The sequence below is a fragment of the Callithrix jacchus genome, chromosome 18, assembly GCF_049354715.1.
Source record: "Callithrix jacchus isolate 240 chromosome 18, calJac240_pri, whole genome shotgun sequence".
NCBI classification, from domain to species: Eukaryota; Metazoa; Chordata; class Mammalia; order Primates; family Cebidae; genus Callithrix; species Callithrix jacchus.
The window spans coordinates 24,790,694-24,813,129 of NC_133519.1; the positions used below are offsets into that span (position 1 = coordinate 24,790,694).

The 22,436-nt window shown below is 35.9% G+C and overlaps 1 protein-coding gene and 1 non-coding gene across 15 annotated transcripts in view; both read right to left on the bottom strand.

Moving 5' to 3' along the window:
* The window catches only part of RASAL2 (RAS protein activator like 2), a 385,295-nt gene that overhangs the window by 31,331 nt on the left and 331,528 nt on the right, over positions 1 to 22,436 (bottom strand). For all 14 annotated transcript variants that reach the window (XM_002760332.6, XM_008984955.5, XM_008984954.5 and 11 more), the window contains 7 exons: positions 15,262 to 15,415; positions 12,880 to 12,978; positions 11,309 to 11,863; positions 8,920 to 9,064; positions 3,183 to 3,327; positions 2,286 to 2,522; positions 329 to 530 (listed from right to left, as the gene is read on the bottom strand). In XM_002760332.6, the coding sequence (XP_002760378.3) occupies positions 329 to 530; positions 2,286 to 2,522; positions 3,183 to 3,327; positions 8,920 to 9,064; positions 11,309 to 11,863; positions 12,880 to 12,978; positions 15,262 to 15,415 (1,537 nt within the window). The remainder of the gene's footprint in view (positions 1 to 328; positions 531 to 2,285; positions 2,523 to 3,182; positions 3,328 to 8,919; positions 9,065 to 11,308; positions 11,864 to 12,879; positions 12,979 to 15,261; positions 15,416 to 22,436) is intronic.
* LOC118149343 (small nucleolar RNA SNORA67) lies at positions 20,874 to 21,013 on the bottom strand. The gene has a single exon (XR_004736727.1). It is a non-coding gene; the product is annotated as a small nucleolar RNA SNORA67 (small nucleolar RNA).

Below are 22,436 nucleotides of genomic sequence, written 5' to 3' on the forward strand. Positions count from 1 at the left end.
TCATCCTATTAGACATGCATAAGGCTGTATATAACAATATATTAGTTTCTAGTCAAGTTTTCAGATATGCACTCTGTATATATAAATTTAGAGAAACATACCCCATTAATTCAGATATTATTAAAAAAATATATTAATAATGTCATGGTTTTCTAGAATTTCATGGATGTAGATCCCATATTTTACTCAGAAGTGATGAACATTTCCTCTCAGATTTCCAAGGTAAAAGGTTGCTTTCAATTAGAAAGAGTGAGTGCTATTGCTCTATAGGTACTCTTCCAGAATTCAGGTACATGCAAGTTCTCTATCTTCCATGAACCTACTTTACCTTATCAAGTTGGGAAACTACTTCCCACAGTAAGGAATGCAAAACTGAAAGCTCTCGGCCCAGATCAATGTAACCATCAAAGCCTGGGGTGTTTGAGATGGTGTCTGGATTAGAGATCTCCAGAAGAAAGCGCTTCATTCCACCCCATTCATGTTCTAAAAAATCATTCATGAATGCCATGTATTCCTCTTTGTTACCAAACCTGAAGTAGAGGATGAGAAAATGAGAAAGAACATATTCAAGAAGAGAGATATGATCATTTTGAGTTGACTTTACACAGAACTATGACATTTTTTATTTTGTGGAGGGAATGACTAATTTTATTATCTGTAAGTGATAAATGCTATAACATACTTTCTTAATATCACTTTAATATTCCAATGCTTTGAATAGCTTTCTATTCTCCAAAGGGTAAAGCCAAAACTTTTTTTTTCTTCTGGTATTTAAATTTCTATGTATGGCCCTCACTTATCTACCAAATGCTCACCAGTACAAACCTTCAATACTGCTAGCTTCTTCAAAGTCTCCCAAATATATTATACATTTTTTTCTTCTCCAAGCTTTTGCCCATGCTATTTACTTGCACTAGAGAAAAACTTCTCTCCTTTGCCTATCTAGATTCTAGCTATCTTCAGGGCCTTGTTTAAGTCCATAAAACCTGTTCCAAAATAAAATATAAATAATTTTAGCTCAAATATGGATAAATATGTATATTTCTGCATTGGCTTATATATAAATTATACAAAATTAAAATAGTACACCCTAAAAGGCACAATTTATACTAGAAAACAATCTGTTTGCTGAAGTTCTATTTTTCTTCAATACATTGCTAATAGAAACTTGTCTTTAAGCATCAATATTGAGTAAATCTGTGGTTAATTCTGTAAATGTGAATTGCTTCCCAGACATTTCTTAAATTTATTTTCTATAAATTATAAAAATAACAAACATACTGAAAAAAGTTTGAAACAATGAAACATAGAAAGAAAAAAGTATGGATGTCTCTTTCAAGCTACCCAAATATATCTGCTGTTTATATTTCAGTATATTTCCTTCCCAACTGTTTTCTCCTAATTTTCTTTTGAAAAATTTTAAACCTACAGAAAAGTTGAAAAATATACAATGAATACCCATATGCCTTTCATCTACATTAACCGACAGTTATTTCTGACAAGCTTGCTTTCACACCCTCTCTTTCTATACACATACTTTTTTTTTCCAGAACCATTTTAAACTAAGTTGCAGACATCACCTCTAAATAGTTTAGCATCCGTTTCTTCAGAATAAGGAGTATCTCTTACATAAACCAATGCCATTATCACACTAAAACTTTTAAAAACATTATTCACAAATTATCTTATCTACAGTCTATAAATTGCACCCACTGTCCCCAAAATGACATATGTATATTTTTTTCCAACTTGAGATTCAAATAAGTTTCAAGTATTGCATTTAGTCTCTTTTAATCTACAACAGCCCCCCTCCATCTTCTGCATTTTTCATAAAATTGTCTTTTTTGAAGTGGCCAGGATAGTTGTCTTAGACAATGTAACCACAGAATTTGTCTTCTTCACAACCTTTTTTATACTTAGATTTTAGTGTTTTAATATTGCTTGGATAACAGCATATATACCACTTTTTATTCTGCCCTTTTTTTCTACTAAAGTATTTTATCAGCACTTTTCATTTAATATAATTTTATTTTCATGTTCTATATTATTGGATAGTCTTGGTAAACAGTTTGTAGTGCCTGCAAATATTCCATTGAATGCATGTATTATAGATTACTTAACCATTCTTCTATGAAGTGATTATTTAAGTTGTTTCCAATATTTTGCTATGTTTATTAATACCACAATGAAACATGAGTGATGGGGCTCCCAATTCTCATCCAAATTTTAGGCCTCAAGTATTTTTTTAAACTGTGTTTTTAAAGTGGTTACAAAGTATCACCTACTTGGCAAAGTTGGCCAGGTTCTGAATGACCTTGGCAATAAGAGTTAGAGTCCGAGATGTGCGGTCATCAGGATACTCCTGCATAAGGTTGAAAAGACTTGGAGACATAATGGCTGGACACAGAAAACGGAGAAATAAAGAGGCACTAATGAGCCTCTCGCTGATGTCTTGCTTGCCATGGTTCAGGCACTGCTGCTTCCATGATGCAAACACTTCTTTCAACTCACGAGGGAAAACACTAGGGAAGGAAAAAAGTACTGAAACCTCTAAACACAGAAGTACCAGAACCCACCCAAGTGATTCCACCTTGACACAATGTATCTCTGCTTAAGAGTCAGGCTGGGAGGAGGACCTAGTAGAAATTCTGGGATGAGGTTTTACCTGACTCATGGCTGAGAGGGGGTGGAAAATTCACAGAGGCCAGATGGAGACTGGAAACCCAAGGCTACAAAACTCTGGATTAGTTTAAATTTAGTTTTGCAAAGTGGGAAAATGGCATGAGGCTCCTGACTAAACCATCTGGTTTAGTATAATCTCTCTAAAGACTGTTCATCAAAAATCTTCAAAATTTCACCAATTGCTGGAGTTACAGCAATGATCAAAATTCATGAACACATCTGTTCAACACTAGTAAATATTTTAGAAAGCAAAATAAATACCTTTGATATTAGAGGCTATAGTACTAATATTCTGAGGAGAGATTATATTTATATAGATAGCCAGATCAAAAGTACTTCTGCTTACAATAAATATTTCAATTTTGGATGGGACCGTATTAGGGAAACTTTCAATTTTTCCCCAAGACCCTCCCCTTTGGTTGTAAAATAATAGTTAACATTGTGATGACTTTTATATGAAAAAATTAAAGTTTCACAGGCAGAGGATGAGATAAGCTCACCAGTAAGAGTTGATGATCTTGCAAAAAGCCAGCTCACAGCACATTTTCAGGTTGCTCTGATGGTCTATCAGTTCACTAGATGAACATTTGCTGGGATCCACTTCACAGTTCTCATCTGACTCATACAAAGCTTTGATAAATTCCCCTATTTGAAGAGAGAAAATGACAGTATAACTATAAATAGTGTCTTCCTGAATAGAATAAAAGGATTATGATTTCTGTCCTAAAATGTATAATGGGAATTCTTTTCTAGCTCTGACATGGAGGGCACAAAAGATGCCCTATGAAGGGTCACTGCTTTGGAACCCATGAGTTGCTACATTCTACGTATCATGTTTATTTTTCTTATCCTGGAAGTGGAATAATAGCAATCACTACCATCATCATCATCACAGTATTTATAAAAATGGTAATGATACTACTTTAAGCAATATAGTATCAACTGAAACTAAATATATGTTTAATTAGGAAAAACTTGTTATCTGTTTTAAGCCATGCTCTACTGAGGTGACTATTATCGTTATTCTAGTAGAACACGACCCAAGCTTGACTGAATAGCCCACTGAAAGTTTTAAGTGCTAATGTTGGTGCCAAACACAGATGCAAGTAAGGATCTCTATGCTAACCTCTTGTAGAAGAGACAGTCATTCAACATTGTACAATATTATAGCAGATCTCCTTATATAATCTGTATACACTTTTCCATATAAATTTCATTTAGAAGCTCTGTTCACATAGCCTATGCTCTATGAAGATAAACCCATTATTCCCTGAAAGAACAAATTCCTACCTTACCTGTTTATCCTCTAGCACACACCATACCTTGTACATCTTTGACTACTTCATATTTTACACTGTGTTTCTTTCATTTCTAGGATGAGTACCTTTGGAGGTTAGATACTAGGTTCTATTCATGTTCAAATCTTGACTCTTCTGATAGCTCCCAAAATGTTATAGGTGTTCAATAAATATTTATCAGAGATGGCAGTATGTATTCTTTTTTTTAATGGTCTTTATGAAGGAGGAGTGGATCTTTCAAATCTCCTCCCAAATATGCTTTTATTACTTGAGGTTCAGGGTAGTCATAACACACTTCAAGAAACTGAACAATAATGCCTGCAAAACTAAGTAGCAGCAGCAACAGAAAGAACATTTCTATCAAAGTGGTTAGTATGCAGATAAATGAAAGCTTTTAAAAATATCTGTGACACAGAATGAGAAGTGATAATTTTGAGGAAAAATGCTTACGGAACAGGAAACAATGTGGTATGCAAAGGAAAGTGGTGTACAGAAAAATTAAAGGCATTGAGGTCAGAGAAATCTAGGCTCAAATCCTGGATCCATCATTTAACTGACTGTGGGGCCTGGAAAGGTCACTTAATTAGTCCGAGTTTCAGCTGTCTTATTTGTAAAATAGTGTTAATGGGGAAACCACCCCGTAGAGTTGCGGCGAGGAACAGACATAATGTATGAAAACCATCTAATATGGTACCTGGCTCTTAGTAGGAGTGCCATACAAAACGTATTTTAATGTACAAATCATGCAACTTTTAAATAATTTTTTGTCAAGTGAAATGGCTAAAACTAGTAAAAGCCTTTTTAAAATGTTACAAGACATGTATTCAACATGTTCTCTATGTCTCCTGTGCTATGTGTTCCCACAAATGTACTTCCTTGAAAGAGTACCTAAATTTAAAACTAAGAAATCAGTGTCAAACATCCCATGTAAAAGCTGGCTAAACTTTACACATGTATCCTAAATATTCTGTTTAGTGAGTTCTTTTAGGTTATGTGTATTTGAAGGAAAAAATAAGATTAACAAAGAATATGAATATTAACAATATTTTTCTTTTATTCTTCAAGAAAAGAGCCAGATAAATAATTCCAGGACTCAGAAGTAAATTAATTTCTACAGCACCAGCTTAAAAAGTTTTTGTCTCTGATTATGACATATTTTAAATGCTCCAAAATAGAAAAATATTATTTTAACTGTTGAAACAATAACCAATGTTTTAGCATGCAGAATGACCCATATTGAAAGGAGAGGCTTTTATTGATTTGTAACTAGAAGTCTGCTTACTTGATTAAAATTACCAAGACAGATTAAAAAACCCATTTAAGTTTGCCTCCTTGCATTTGAAAAACACCAGAGCCAAAAGGGTTGCTTGTTATGTTGTTTACATGTTAAGTTTGTGCCCAGATGTTCTATGATGTATTTTCTGTGTAAATCATTAACTCATTACCATCCAGCATAAAAATTTCACCTGTATGAGTAAGTCAACAAGTATGAACATGTTACTGTTGAAAGGAATTTGCCTCCACCACTAAAAGTGGAAATCAGGTCTTTTCTGGGCTTTCTTTTGTATATTTCACAGATAGTATTTCCTGTGTGTCACAGGATACCAATGTGCAATCTGATTTCAATCAGAAAGATAAAATGGGAAAACAGATGGAAGATTTAAGTCTAAACAATGCAGAGTCTGTGCAGAAAGAGAAATGCTTTAATTAAGATAAAGACTGACTAAAAAGCAGACAGACATTGTACAATATTACTGGCAATTTTTAAAATCAATTCTCTCTGAAAATTATTCAAGCAGTCTGGAAACAGTACCTATTTTCTGCCCAAAGTATATGAAATACAGCAAAACTTTAATGAGAAGACAATATAGCCACTATCCTGAAGAAGCTTACTAATTAATTGTTTATGCGCTTAGAGGCAGCAGCCGTTTTTACTACTTGCATTATAAATATTATTACAGAGATTTCTGAGGGGTTACTTGAATTTCTTCCCATGTCCACTGAATTAATTTTCATGCCTCATTGAGCCCATCAGCCATTTAATCATTCACTGTCCTATCACAGGACTGGTACCCACTTTCCATTTTGGAAATCATTTCATTCAGAAATCCTGTTTGGCACACTGAATTTTAAAGTATGAATATTTGATTTCAAAGAGGCAGGTAGTCAGTAAATATTCACCCCTATGTCCAAGGAATGGAGAATACTGTTTGAATGTTTTTTTTTTTGGGGGGGGGGTAGCCTTTTATAATGAAATACAAATCATTAAAGCAAACCATGAGATATAATTGATGACTGTAATAAGCTCTTTATGTAAATGACACTATAAATCTCTTTGTACTTTTCTTAAGCTTTTTGTACCATTTTAAGTCTACAGGATTAGAGAAAAAATATGAAGACAAGCAGGAAGACAAAAAATCTACTTCAGAGCAGAAACCAATTGTAGTAGCTACTACAATGTGTCTGCTTCATGTAAACACAGTGATCCTGTTGCTTGACTGGGGACTCACTCTTTATTCCTTACAGCCTGGCTCCTTTCTTCCTGAAACCAGTGTGAGCCATCACCAGTGACATTTAAGGTACCAAATGCAATATCCATTCTTTTTTTTACCTTCCATAATTTCTGACTTTAATCATGCTCTCTATTGTTATCTAGGACTCAATATTTTCCTGGTTTTCTTTCTTTTTTGGATGCTCTCTTTCTCTTATCACTTCTCCGATTCTTCTTCATTCTATATGATAAACTCAGGTGCACTCTAAGATCTATCTTTGGCCTTGTTCACTTTCTGCTCTGGTAATCTTACAGCTTCATTTAACCTCTCCACATGTGTAAATTGGTCCCAAATTTCCAACAGCCAGCTAGACAGGTGATCTGCTTAGATTTCCTACCTAAAACCCCTGAGATTTCCTACTAGAACTTCAAATTGAATATATACAAAATTTCCTGTTTCATGTCTACTAATTCTGTGGTTTCCTGTCAGGAATCTCATCATCCCCCCAGTCACTCACAAAACCCCACAATTCTCTGTAATATTTGTTCTCACAAACTGAAAATTTTGCCAAGTTCTATCAGTTCAACTTTAATACTTCTCAGATCCATCTTCTCTATTCTTACTTGCATTATTACCCTCATTCAGAGACTGAGTCTCATTATTTCTTACTACAATGGCTTTTTTTTTTTTTTAAAGGAGTTTTGCTCTTGTCACCCAGGCTGGAGTGCAATGATGCAATCTTGGCTCACTGTAACCTCTGCCTCTCAGGTTCAAGCAATTCTCCTGCCTTAGCCTCCCTAATAGCTGGGATTCCAGGTGCCCACCACCATGACTGGCTAATTTTTGTATTTTCAGTAGAGACAGGTTTTCAACATGTTGGCCAGGCTGGTCTCCAACTCCTGGCCTTAGGTGAGCTGCCTGCCTTGGCCCCCCAAATTGCTGGGATTACAGGTGTGAGCCACAGCGCTCAGCCTACAATGGCTTCTTAACTAATCAGCTTTCAGCCACCAACTTTTTTTTTTTTTTGAGACGGAGTTTCGCTCGTTACCCACGCTGGAGTGCAATGGCGCGATCTCAGCTCACCGCAACCTCCACCTCCTGGGTTCAAGCAACTCTCCTGCCTCAAGTCTCCCAAGCAGCTGGGACTACAGGCACATGCCACCATGCCCAGCTAATTTTTCTATTTTTGGTAGAGACGGGTTTTCACCATGTTGACCAGGATGGTCTTGATCTCTTGACCTCGTGATCCACCCGCCTCAGCCTCCCAAAGTGCTAGGATTATAGGCGTGAGCCACCGCGCCTGGCTCTTCACCAACTTGTTTAAGACAAGGTCTTTCTCTGTCACCCAGGCTGGAATGCAGTGATGTGACCATAGCTCACTGCAGCCTCAAACTCCTGGGCTCAAGCAATCCTCTTCCCTTGGCCTCCAGAGTAGTTGGGACTACAGATGAGAGCCACCATGCCTGGCCAAAACCCATCTTAATCAGTCTGTTAAGTTAATTCCACTGAAAACAACCTGCTTACAAGTTTCAGTGGCTCTCCAATGATTACTGTAAACTTTAAATCCTCATTCAGGCATTTGAGGCTTTCACAATTTGGTTCTAATTATTGTCTAATCTTTTTGTTTGTTGTTCATGTTTTCTTTCATGTCTTTTTCCAGCTAAATGGTTTTATTCCACATTTTCCTGGTTCTGTCCCAACTTTACGTCTTTTTGTTCATGGGTCCTTTTCCCCATGCTAATTCTTATCTCAATGTCTGCTCTTGCTCAATGTCTGTTTTGAAGTAACCTTTAAACTACAAATACATTTGTATTTCTCTGTGAATACAAATGTATTTCACAGAGAAAGTTTGACAATTCTATCAGCTAGAGCCTTACTGTAGTGGTTAATGCCTTAACTTCATGATCAAATCTGGAACTACAAGTGTGTAGTCTAGTGAGCAAGAACTACTGATTGGATGAAAATTAGTTATGTTAAACATTCTAGATACTTCAAAGGCAGAAATCTCTGGGGGAATTGTGGGAAGTGGCAAGAGTTTCTTCACTTAGAGTTTTGCATACATGATAACAAATGTCAGGGTAACACTCTCAAGACTAGGTAATATATTTATATCATCATATAAACACCTAACACTTTGGGGAAAACAGACCACCTCAGATCTATCAGTGGACAATGCTGATATTACTGTGCATCCCAGAATCATGAAGTTGAGGACCGGGGGAGGCAGTGTATGTTGACAGGGTTTCGGTTTCTACATTTATTGTTGTTATTTCTCACTGATGAGTACTGCAAAGACTTCTTACAGCCACAATTCAAACCTTAACACTTGAATCAGCTAGAACTAAATAACATGCAGAATTTGAGCTCAATTCATTTGTCTCATGAGGTTGAAGTATCTTAAAATCGAAAGGTAAAGAAAAGAAAATAGATGTTTTTCTCTTTCATACCCAGTGCGTCATGAAGATACTGTTGTCCCACCAACTTGAGGTATTCCTCAATAGATTTGGTGGCAATAGTGTTCTCTCTGAAGATCAAGACATCATGCTCTCCACAACGATCCACCTCAGACATCACCAAGTCAGTCAGAAAATCCTGGCAGAAAAATGTTCAATCAAGCAGAAGGCAACTGAATAAATAATATACATTAGAAGAGACTGCTGAAATATCAGACACCCTGGAAATGCTGCTTTAAAGCTAAAGCTACCAGATTTATCTGAAAGGAAAAAAGCACTCAGGATAAAATCTTAGGGGTTACTATCCCTACGTTTAAAATTCTTTCAAAGATTTTCCATTGCACTTTTGATAAAGCCATAATTCTGCATGCGATCCACAAGTCCCTATATTTTCTGGTTTCTGTTTACCTTTCAAGCCTTGTACCTTTTCTTTTTAGGTCCTTTAATATGCCAAGCCCTTTCTAACCCACACAATGTTCTCTGTTCACCACAAAGCCTTTTTTTTCAAATACGGTTCTTAGTTCTGCTATGCTCCTACCCTTGCTTCCACTCCCACTGTTAACGTAGCTCATTCCTGGGATCCTTTGGATTTTAGTTCACATAATTTCCCCAGTGAAGGCTTCCCTGATTAACATTGCCCCTGAACTCTATTAGTCAGCTCCCTTTGCTCCCTTTCATAGTATCATCTCTCTTTTTATCCTCTGCAATTCTCACTGTAATCACATTTATTTCTGTAATTACTTGATTAATATCTATTTTCTCCAGAAAACCAGTTTCTGTTTTTGTTTACCACCATATCTCCAGTGCCTAACTATTTCTGGCATATATTAGGTGTTCAATATATGACAGTTACAAATTCCACAGTATCAATGTAGAATCTACTGAACTCAACACTTGAAGTCATTTTCTAGGCTGGCTGTCTGCCCATCCATGCATCCATTCATCCGGAAGGATAGCATAAGGAGAAATAAAGAAACAGCTGCTTCATTCCTCAACAGTCTTGAAGAATTTGTTATAATGTTCAATGTTGGTTGTTCAGTTTGAAATGTGATAACATCATATATTTTGAATGCTATATAATTATTGGATACTTCTAAGGCTCCAAATGCCAAAATAGGGAGAATATGCTGATTTACTTTTACTTTAAAATTAAGCATTTTAAACATCAATGGGACTTACTCTGGGGCAGCTTAACAGTATAAAAGAATTGTGGACTTAGGAATCACTATTAAACTTAATGCTAAGAGACAGGAGGAAACTTTTGGGGGTGACAGTAACATTCTGTATCTTGATCATGAAGGTGGTTTCAATGGGTGCAAAATGGGTCAAAACTTACTAAACTTTTTCATTTTAAATAGGTGTTCATTGTACCTAAAATGTATGTAAATCAATATTAAGTCATTTAGAAAGTCTTATGTATATTCTGAACCTTGAGCAACTGAAAAATAGAAAATCAAAATTTCAGTGATACCTCATTCCAAACTTATAAGCTTTTTAAATGACAGAATGCCCAAGATTATCATTAGTAAATTTAAGCACAAAAGTTATAATTCATAGAAAGGCAGATAAGAGACTAATAACTTAGAATATTTATATACTCTGAGATATCAATAAATAGTAATAGTACTTTGTTTGGTTCTAAATACATTATTCTAGCTGTGAATTTCTTTAGATCTGAGATATAATTTTATCATGACCAGTTTGCATACAGTATAATGGCAACTCTGCCTCGTTAAGTGAATATGCCTCACAGGTCAAAGATTTTTCTCAACTGGTTTTTGTTTTTCCTACAACCAGCATATTTCTCCTTTTAAAAAAAAAAACCTTCCTGAGTTTTTACTTCTACCCAAGGTGAAATAAGAAGTCTATCATGAAACAGCTACCAATTTTATAATATCCCTTGGTATTTTTATTCTAAATATAGATTTTAATCCCATGAAGACTCTTGCTAATACCCAACATGCTTCTGGAATACCTCTTTCTGTGCCTAGAAGATAAAGTCATCAGTTAATCTTAAACAAAATACAGTGAGGAAGAAAACCACCATACAACACTCTAGAACTAAAGAACACTGAACACACTGTAGGGTTATCATGCCAATCCTACCATTTATTTTGTCAGATAGTAAAGATTTGGCTGTAGTATCTATGTTTCATGCAAATGCAACAATAAATTTTTGTTGGTCTCTCCATTTTACTTGTTTAGTTTTATAATTTTTATCTTTTCTGGATCTAATAGAATTCTTCTTAATTCTTCCTTTTCTTGTTTTGACCAACAGTAAAGCACATTTCTCTAATTTGGGTTTCTACAGTAACCATATCTTTGTTTCTTTGCAAAAGGTCAGGAAGAGATTTCAGGCACTGCAATCTCCCTTTCCACTTACCTTGGCTCTGCCAGTACTTTGAAGAATGTGCACTAAGGCACAAGCTAACTCCTCTTTATTTCTCACGCTAATTACTGGCTCAAGGACAGAACACAGCATGGTGTAGTTGCTGGTGACAAATTCTGCAAATTCTTTGTATTGTTCCATAGGCAGAATGGTGATAGTTTGGAAACGTGATTTAATACGAATAGAAGGTCCTCCTGTCTTTCCTTTGTTGGGTGTAGGTGTACTCACTGGGTACCACCTTTCTACAAATTGGCGACCAGTCACACTGGCAGTGGGGATGTTGACTAGCCCTACGTAATTATTCTTGTCCTTTTTTTTCTTTTTTTCCACATCCTTGTAAATGTGAACTGTGATGCTATGAAGAGGTGGAAGGCTGAAGAATTCAAAATGTTCACCCCAGAAAATATTGTCTGCTTTGGTCTTGCTGGTTGTACGAGCAAAGAGGGTATCATCAAGGCACAGTTCGCAGAAATATTTCTTTTTAGGGGCAAGGTCCTTAGCTTCAATGATCCATAAACGAAGAACATTTTCAGCTCGCCTGCAATTGTCCTATAGAGGCAACAAAGTTGAATTTCAGAGCTGACATTGCAGAAAAAAACATTTTTTTTTCTTAAGTTGGCAAGGTTGATTAGGTACTCTATTAAGGGGAGTCAACAAATAATGAAAGGGATTGCTATCTCATTGCTTAGGTTAAGAGCAAGCTCTAAATAAGAATGTATTAAAATCTTGAAGAATTATATATTATATCTGGCTCATTCTATTTAATTTACTTGGGTTAAGAAAATATTTTGTAATGGTAAGTTTTCATATAACCAGGCTAATTTCTGCAAATAAAAGAGATAAACTGTTACGAAGCTCATATTCTAGCCCTTCTTCTACCATGTACTAACTTCTGACATGGCCAATTCACTTAACTTTTCAGAGTCCTTTTATCACACTGGTAAAACCATGACAATATCTGCAGTAAGACTACTTTTAGCTTAAAATTATGATACAGTTTGGATATTTGTCCCTGCCCAAATTTTATGTTGAATTGTAATTCCCAAAGTTAGAGGTGGGGACTGGTGGGAGGTGTTTGGATCATGGGCAGATTCTTCATGGTTTGGTGCTATCTTTGTGATACTGAGTTCATGTGAGATCTGGTGGCTTAAAAGTGCATGGCACCTTTCCCCCAAATCACTCCAACACACACACACACACACACACACTTTCTCTTTCGCTTGCTCCTGCTTTCACCATGTGATGTGCCTGCTCCTGCTCTGGCTTCTGCCATGACTGTAAATTTCCTGAGGCCTTCCTAGAAGCTGAGCAGATATTAGCATCATGCTTCCTGTAAAGCCTGCAGAACTGTGAACCAATTAAACCACTTTTCTTGATAAATTACCCAGTCTCAGGTATTTCTTTATAGCAATACAATAATGGCTTACTACAAATGGCATAACATATAAATGTGCTTTAAAAATCTCAAGCTGTAGACAAATTAAGGTATTACTACACATTTACTTTCTATCAACTAACTGCTTACAAAGTTACACATATTTTTAGATACTCAAAGCCACTATTACCTTATTAGGTTGAACTGTCCTGCGAAGGTTTTCCATCCACTTATCTCTCTCAGAAGCAGAGTTACAGCTAAAGCATTTACTTCCACTTAAGTAGGTAACCTTCAACATAAAAATTAGACATAAAAAAAAGGGAAAACATTGGATTTCAGGGCTCTATTATTTGGGTTCATAGCATACCTCTAACTCTTAAATGATAAGGTCAGAATGTCCTGGAATTAGGACAGATGGATGAATGGATGGATGGATGGATGGATGGATGGATGGATGAGAAAAATATGGCCTCAGATCCTGAACTACTTGTGCTGTGGTAGAAAAATAATATAATGAGCAACATCCTTACCAATACTAAAAAATTAATATACTAATTTAGTGTTATTGTCAGTCTCATCCTCTAATGAAAATGTACTAAGAGTCAAATTTTATTGAAAGTAGACAAGGCCAAAAGGAATGCAAAGTTGTGAGTTAGAGATATGCTGTGAACCCAAATCATACTATAAGAAATTAAGATGATCTTTGCTAGTTTTCTGATACCTATATTTACATCTATATCTGCTTTTTGCTTAGGTAGCATCCACATCCATTTCCAGGTATGAGAACAAAGACCATTTTAAATTCAGCTGAGGAAACTAAAACTGGCCTACGGTTCAGAAAAATAAAAATTAAATATTAGGCAATACCTTAAATTAGCTGTAAATGAATATGTTCAACTTTGAGTTAATAAAAAACAGGTAATAGAAGATGAGTTTCTTTTCTTTCTTTTTTTTTTTTTTGTGAGACGGAGTCTTGCTCTGTCACCCAGGCTGGAGTACAGTGGTATAATCTCAGCTCACTGTAACCTCCATCTCCTGGGTTCAAGCGATTCTTCTGCCTCAACCCCCTGAGTAGCTGGTACTACAGGCGCATGCCACCATGCCCAGCTAATTTTTGTATTTTTAGTAGAGACGGGGTTTCACCATATTGGCCAGGCTGGTCTTGAACTCCTGACCTCGTGATCCACACACCTCCGCCTCCCAAAGTGCTGAGATAATAGGATGAGAGTTTCTGAAACAGTTTATCAGATTTCTTGAGACTGTCTTCACTATATTATAGAAGGATATTAAATAATATTGAAGTTACTAATACTGAATTACTATCTTTGGAACCCATTTTTCCTCCACTAGGCAACTAGCCTGTTGATTTCTAGTCATTTATTAGGTTAGCCTGACCACTATTAACACAGTCCTTTAAAAATAAAATAGGTTGTTATATACCTAGTACCTAACTCTGGGCTTGGTATACAGCCTAATGAACTGAGTTCCACAAATATGGGAAAGTTCAACTGATTTTTATAAAAAGAACACCAATAAATGGCCTGCTCAAACTGCTGAAGTTTGCTCCCTTATTAACTCGATCTCTGGCCACAACCTAATAAATCCGATCAGATTATATGCTCTGTCCAATACAGCAGCTACTAGCCTCATATAGCTATTCCACACTGAGATATGCTGTAAGTATAAACACACATTAGATTTTGAAGCTTTAGTCTAAAAAAAAAAAAAAAAAAGGGAAACCATTTCTCTATTAGTGAACATGTTGAAATGATAGTATTTAGGTTACACATCCAGCTTGTACTGTATTTCTTTTGGACAGTACTGGTCCATAAGAAGAGGAACCAAATATCTTTTGACTTTACAACATCTAGCATAGGACTTATCCCTAGTCACTTAGTAAGTTCTTGTTAATTAATCAAATCCCAGCCCTTGTAATTCTATGTATGTATCAATATATGTATATATAGTTTTTGAATTTTACTTGTAACTGGCCAGTAGTATATATTTGGAAGGAAGAAATCACCTTATGATAGCTGCAATTTTGTTTATTCAAAAATTAGGTACTTGCAATGTGCCCAGGTCTGGGCTAGGTACTGGGGATTTCAAAAATAAACAAGACACACGTCAAAATGCCCTGGAATTAGGATGGATGGATGGATGGATGGATGGATAGATGAATGGATAGATAAGAAAAACATGGTCTCAGATCTTGAACTACTCACGCTGTGGTTAGAAAAATAACATAATAAGTGACATCCTTACCAATACTAAAAATTAATATACTAATATAATGTTATTGTTAGTCTTGTTCCCTGATGAAAATGTACTAAGAATCCAATTTTATTGAAAGGAGACAAGGCCAAAAGGAATGCAAAGCTATCATTAATAACTTTAATTGCAAATGTGATTTGGTGAGTAGATTTCTAATTTTTTCCCTGTAAGTACTTTCTAGCAACTGAAACCCAGTTAATTAAATCACCAATGGCACAGTAATGAAATAACAAAATTACTGGATAAAAAAATTCAATTGTTGTTTAACTACTCTTCCTTGTTTTCTACACTTTATTTTTACCTCAAAGCAGAAGTCTTGTCCAAGGATGCTACTATGCAGTGGTTTCACTGATACAGGTTCCCCTCTACCAAGATCCAGACATTCCACTGCGCTGCATGGGCTTAGCAAGGATTCATGGGAACGTGACTCTTTTAGTTTAGGCAGCCCACGAGACCTAAATGTAGAAAAAGATATTTAAGGTAATATAATTTGGCCAGCAAGGAAATGAAGGTCTAATGCAATGGAGGACAACAATAAATATACAAAAGCCTAAGGGAAGAAACAAATGACGAACAAATTAACAGTTAATCTATAATAACAGTAATAATAATCATTTATGTGGCAAACATATTCTCTCTCTATATTTATATGAGTGCACACACACTTTTTTTCAATAAGGCATAAAAATATACTATACTTTTACTTGTCTTCAGTGAGCATCAAAGCCCATTACAGATATTGTTTTTTATTCTCATTCCTATTTTGGAAGATGGAGAAACATAAACTCTTTAAGGTTATCTTATATATTCTTTCTTATGCAAAGGTATTGCCAAAAGACAAATTATTTATTTTTGTTTTCATGCTATAGCTTTATCCTTTTATATCACTGACAAAATAGTAGTGGCTGAATCTTCATTTTGTTTCTTTCTACTTTGGCACAACACACACACACACACACACACACGCACACACTCACTCACACAGAGAGTCAAAGCTAAACTTTTTAGCACAAGGACTTGTCTTTCAAAAGTCCCTATATGGAGATTTCCATCTCAATATAGAATTCTTTTCTGGTAGGCTTTTGGTTCTATACATGCATTACTGTATAAATACGAATAAAGAATAAAATTCCTTGAGGAAACCTCCCACCATGGAAAAAATAAAGCCCAAACTTTCGTCTAGAAATCTTCGTCAACACCATTCAGTCATCCCAGCTGATTTTGTTTCCTAGTTGTTTATAAGAAGAATGCTAGGAATCATGACTCTTGTCACTACAAGAGCCAGTACTTCACTGCCTTCCTCTTGAAAGAATTAAAGGAGTCAAACATATGAAGTACAATATTCTTGAATCCCAAACTGGATGGCCATGCAGTTTGACTCAATAATTACAGTACCTACTGAATGAAACACCCAGAGTTACATACATATATTTCAAGCAGAAGTACTCAGTAATAAGGATGAAAAGAAATGCCTTGTTTAAAGACAATTGTTTTTATAAAACACATTAAATAAGCAGCTTCATTTAATTCCTTGAAATAACCACATTAACATTAAAAGGAACTTAAGTATTTAATGCCAGAGAAGCTTTTAGTTAAATTATAAAGTAAAAAAATATAGGAAACTAGCACTAAGGTTGCCTTTTCCCATGTACTTTTATTCTAAGAGTGTTTAATCACATTCCATAAAATAAGAAACATATTAAGCTTATAAGGATTTTAGTTCTTCTTTACACACACACACATCAGCCACCATTTAAAGTTTAGGATTCAAAACATGTGTTCTGATATTCAGTAATTTTTAAAGTAAGAGTCAACATTTATATTTCTTGCTGATAGTATAAAGTATGCACAAAAGGGACAAATGATATCTAATGTTTTGTATCTGAAAAATATGAAAATGTTTATTTTTCTGCTGATATTGGGTAAGAGCAAAAAAATTTTTTTAATTAAAAAAACTAAAAAAGAAAGAAAAATGCAACAATGTAAGCTCCATATTTATTTCCCTTTGTTCTATGTATAAGACAATGACATGTTATGTACTGTAAATATAGTACATCAACTATAATTAAATGTTAAGATTGTACTTTACTTATAATCGTTCCCAATATGCTACATGGGAAGGCTGGTTTAGGAAACTGGACACTGTAATCTTAAACAAAACAACAATTCTAGCCCATTTTTCTCAGGAGGAGTTGCTGGAAGGAAAAATCCTCTCCTACTCTAGGGTGAGCTTCTCAACAGGAAAGATTAAGGCATGTTTAAAACAGAAGGAGGCAAGACAAACGCTTACTTTTGTTTTTTAAATTCTCTAGGAAAATTTTCTAAAGCATAAATGAATTTTATTTCAAACAAAATAAATGTCTACCTACATGAAACAATGGTAGAGCCACCTGGCAGTGCAACCCCAAATCATATCGGTGCCACATGTCCTGGTATAGCAAGTCACTTTCTGAACTATATGTCAGAAAACAACTCTCTGTTTAGAAGATGAGAACCAATAGAAGATGGCTTCTTTGTTGCCTTTGGTTACTGATGACATCTTTGAATAAATGTTTTCCAGGTGTTATTTCAAGTCTTCCATAGAAGCAGAACAGAAACACAAAAACAACAAGATCAAGATTCATCTATCCAAACAATTTGCAAGATAGGTAATATTCCTTCTGTTTCTTCAGGCTGTACCTAGCCCCTCAGGTAACAAACAAGGCACCTGGGCTCTAGGCTGGGTCTGTTGCCATGGTGCTACACCTATAAGGAGATTAGAGCTGGAAGGCAGCAAGAAGCAGCTATGGCTTGAATAACTCAAGGGGTATGCTCTGCAAACATGGCAAAGGTGACTATTTTAAGACAGAAAGGAAGGAATGGTGAAGCTTCTATCCATTTCTATGGACAAGTTCTCAGTAAAAGGCAATAGAAAAGAGACTGAGCCAACTCTGGGAATGGAAGATAATCTCTTATTAAGACCTCTACTAGGTGGCTCACGCCTATAATCCCCAGCACTTTGAAAGGCTGAGGCGGGCGGATCACTTGAGTTTAGGAATTCAAGACCAGCCTGGGTAACACAGTGAAACTCTTTCTCTACCAAAAATACAAAATAAAAAATAAAAAGTAAAACCTCTATTAGGGACTAACTTGAGAAAATTTAGCTTGCTTCATATACAATTCCCATGCCCCTACTAGAAGTTATTTCCTATATCCCACCTTGCAAGTACAAATCTTTCTCTTAGATGTGTTCCGTTTCCTTTACAGTGCCTATTGTGAGTTTCTAGGATATTATTTTACAGAAACTTACCTGGGTTACATTTTTTGTCTTTTAGAGAAAGATGGTGAAAAGTATTTTTTCATGGCATTTCCAGTGCTAAACAAGTTTCATTTTGATACTCAGGTCTAACTTCAAATGTAGCCATAAGAGGATTTAAAACCAGGCCACTTGGAATTGTAACTCCAAACTCTTCCTAGTTACTAAAATTTCAATTAATACATAGTTCAAAATCTCATTTTTTTTTTAGCATTTTTATGTGTGTGTGTACTGAATTAAAAACCAAAGTCACTAATATGTTCAACATTATTATTGAATAAATAAGCAAGCCTTCCCTGTAGTGGAAAGAAAGTAGCTCTAGGAAGACAGAGGTAATTCCCAGAGAAGCCGGATTATATAGTAAACAGGAAGATCAAACAGTCTGGGGATGGTTTGGGGGAGGGGAGGCATTATTTGTACAAATATTTCAATATAATAGCATTAGTAACCCCAAGTTTCCTCTAAATCATGTTTACCTCCTCCTGAACTGATTTTTCTTAGATCTACTAACTGTAGAGTTTTAGGAGCCCTGCATGGCACCAGAGTTTACTCCTCTAATGGAAAGCAGAATGTGAATTTACTGGGAGAATAATGAGTTCAAAATAGATTCCCAGTCCAATCCGATAATGGACTTCATCAGGAAATCTAACGCATCCTTGAAAGTGGACTCTGTGAATCCCTTGACTACTGGCCAGGTTCTCTCCCTGACTGCTCCCACACTGACCTATCATCTCAAACACCCATGTAAGAATAATTCAGGGCTCCATAGACCATGTATTGATTTAAATGAAAAACTGCTTCCCAGAGGCAATTTTACTTCTAATTAAGGAACACCATATTCTTTAAATTTTTATCTTAAGGTCATCAGACAATCTTGATTTCTGTGTAAATTTCAAGACCTCTAGCAATGTGATAGGTAATGGTTAAAATCTAATTGTTTTGCTGATGAAAATTACCTGCTGCTCCCTACTTATTTAAGAAATAAACTACAAGGCAGGTGAGGCTTTCTATTACTCACTACAGTGAATAAGTATTATATTGCTTGAATCCTCCTCATCCCTATGTGAAGTCAGTCTTAAAAGATAAAAGTGAAGCACTGGCGGATGGGGAGCCAACACACACATAATAGCAGATACACTGGTGAAGAAAAAAAGGGAATAAAATAACACTGATTAGTGCAATTTTAAGTAAAACACAGCTGGATTTTCTGAGCTTAACCATCCAATTTTTTAAAATGCCACATTTCCCTCACAGTTCCAATGAGGCTTGGTGGTGCTAGCTCAATCTGCCACATGTTTACAGATTTAGTTCCAAATTTAGGAATTGAGAAACTTTTAATTAAAAATGCTTATTGCCACATAAAATCCTGGACTCCAGTGCAGGTGAGTCTCTGCTTGGCTTGGTAGTTATGATTCCAGACTGCTTCAGTGAATTCCCAAAGAGACAGCTCAGCCAGTAAACTGGGTGCAGCAACATATTGTTGTATTCAGCAGTATGCATTCCTAAGGCACTCACCTTGTTTGAAAATGTCTTAGGTAGTAATTAACAAAACTGGGTATCCTAATACTTTGCCAGCAAGTTTACATAGTGTCTAATCAGTTTTTAAAAAATTGAATTTGAGCTCTAACTTTGGGAAAAATGTAGCTTTATCTGCTCCCTGGATTTCATCATTTTCCAATTAGGTATTTTGTGAAAACAATTCAAATGTTTTTCATTTGAAAGTGCGGATCCTTTCTTGTATTATAATTTTAAAGGTTTCACTCTCTGGATTAAAAAAAAAAAAGAAATTAGAGTTCATTCACCAGAGCCCTACTTATGTGCAAAGATGTGTTCACCCCGAGGATCTTAACAGCACCAGCTGTACTGGTTTACCTGCTGTAGTTAAAAAGCCACTAGGTCTCTACTGCTTCTCACTGATTTTTACGTTAGCTTAAAAATATGTACCACACCACTCACATTAAAAAGCTATTTCTGTTAACATAACATGCAGGTCTTATTTCTCCCTGCTCTCAGCCTCTAGGACAGGATGATCTAATTGGACCAGCTAGTAATGATGAAGAAGGATATTTGTTAGCCTGAGTTGTCAATCAAATGAAAAACTCATGGTAAAGAAACGTATCAACACAGACAAAAATATCCTTACCTACTTTGTACTTGGTATATATATACATGTATACATACAGTGAAGGGAGACAGAGAAGGAAGACTAGATTATAAACATTAAGAAGTGTTCTAGGGAGTGGAAAATCCAACTTGCCTCCAGTATGATCGATCCTAGGGAACAATTCCTTTACAGAAACTGTACTATGTTATAACACATCTTTATTGTTCTTAAACTGCATATGTAATACAATCTACTAGTACCTATTAAACCAATTAAATATAAACACAATTATATTGAACTTTTGAAAACAAACTGAATCAAACCAAACTCGTAATCCACCTCAAGTAACATACCAGTAAGAGTGGACAGACAGACTATAGCTTTTGTTTCCTTGTTTCTGAATTCAGTTGACAGATTTTTAGTCTCATAATAGCCATAAAAGTAATGGGTAAAAGAAGGGTAAGAGAGAAAAAAACTGGTGAAGTTTTTTCAATAACATTGACTTTTTTTTTTTCCATGTAGGCAGCCAAGGAAGGCAGAGGAAATAAGCATCCCTGTTCCCCAAAGACCTTAGGCATGCCAGATTCTATTCCAAGTTGCTACTTTCCTGAGAGGGGCACTGGATGTCCCCTTGGAGAGGGAATCACCTTGGATACTTTTTTTTTTTTAAGACATAGTCTCACTCTTGCCACCCAGGCTGGAGTGCAGTGGTGCCATCTTGGCTCCTGCAACTTCTACCTCCTGGGTTCAAGTGATTCTCATGCCTCAGCTTCCCAAGTAGTTGGGATTACAGGTGTGCACCACCACTCCTAGCTAATTTTTGCCTGCCTCAGCCTCCCAAAGTGCTGGGATTAGAGGTGTGAGCCACCAAGCCCAGCAACATGGACTTTTTAATCATTCTCAAACTCATAACTGATTTGCTTTCTCATTAGTTTCTCATTTGGTTGAATAAATGAATATATATATGAATCCATCTATCTAACCAGTAATTACCCGGTATGCATTATGGGTCAGGTACTATACTAGAGGTAGATGCAAGGAAAACAAAGGTGAAGAAGAAAAACATGGTTCATGTATTCACACACAATTTATAGTGAGTTAACAATCCATTATAATACAATGTGACAACACTTATGAAAAAAGATGCAAAAAAGGCTCTATGAGCACTAAGTAGAGGATTTTAAGGTAGCGGGGGTTTAGAGAAGATTTATTGGAGAAAACAGTAACACGAAGTTGTAACCATCTTCATGGGGCTAGGGTGTATTTCACTATATGCAGGTGTGGAAGTGTCAAGAGATCTTGAGAAACAAATAGCATGTGAAAAAGCCTGTATGAGAGCATGCATGGCTGTGGTGTTGAGACAGTGAAAGAAATTCAGCCATGTGGCTCTAGCATAGTATGGATGTTGGAGGGAGAAGAGGCTGGGGTGTTGGAGCAGGTGAGACCTGGTGAATAATGAGGTTTGAGAGAGATCACAGACTTGAAGTCATGTGTGGGTATTTCAATTTGATCACAGGACAGTGGATGTACATAGGAAGGTTTTAGGTGGTAGATGGGGAATGACATGGTAAGATGTGTGTCAAGGTTAAACTACCTTGGCTACGGAGTAGAGAAAGAAAGTACTGCTCAGAGAGTGGAGAGAAAAAAATGAAAGAATTAGAAACCAGTTCATTGATTATGATAGTAACCTGAGTAAAGTTAATGAAGTAGACTAACAGAAATGGGAAGAAGTAGATGGCTCTGAGAGAGATTTAGGAGGTAAATAAATAGGCCTTGATTGAAATTCTGGAGGAATCAGGGAGAGGGTAGTCAAGGACAACTGCCCATTTCTGGCTTGAAACACTGGGTTAAAGATGGAGGCTGAGGTGAGAGTACAAATAAAATCAAGTGTTATATAAGTTGAGTTTGAGGTCCTTGTGGGGGTAGATGTGAATAGTGAAAAAGAACATGCATACTGAGAAGACAACCTAAAAACATAACTGGAGGCATGTTAACATTTAAAGCTATAAAACTGACAAAAGACACGGAAGAATATGAGAGAAAAGAAAAACCAGGCGATTCAAGCATCACAAAACAC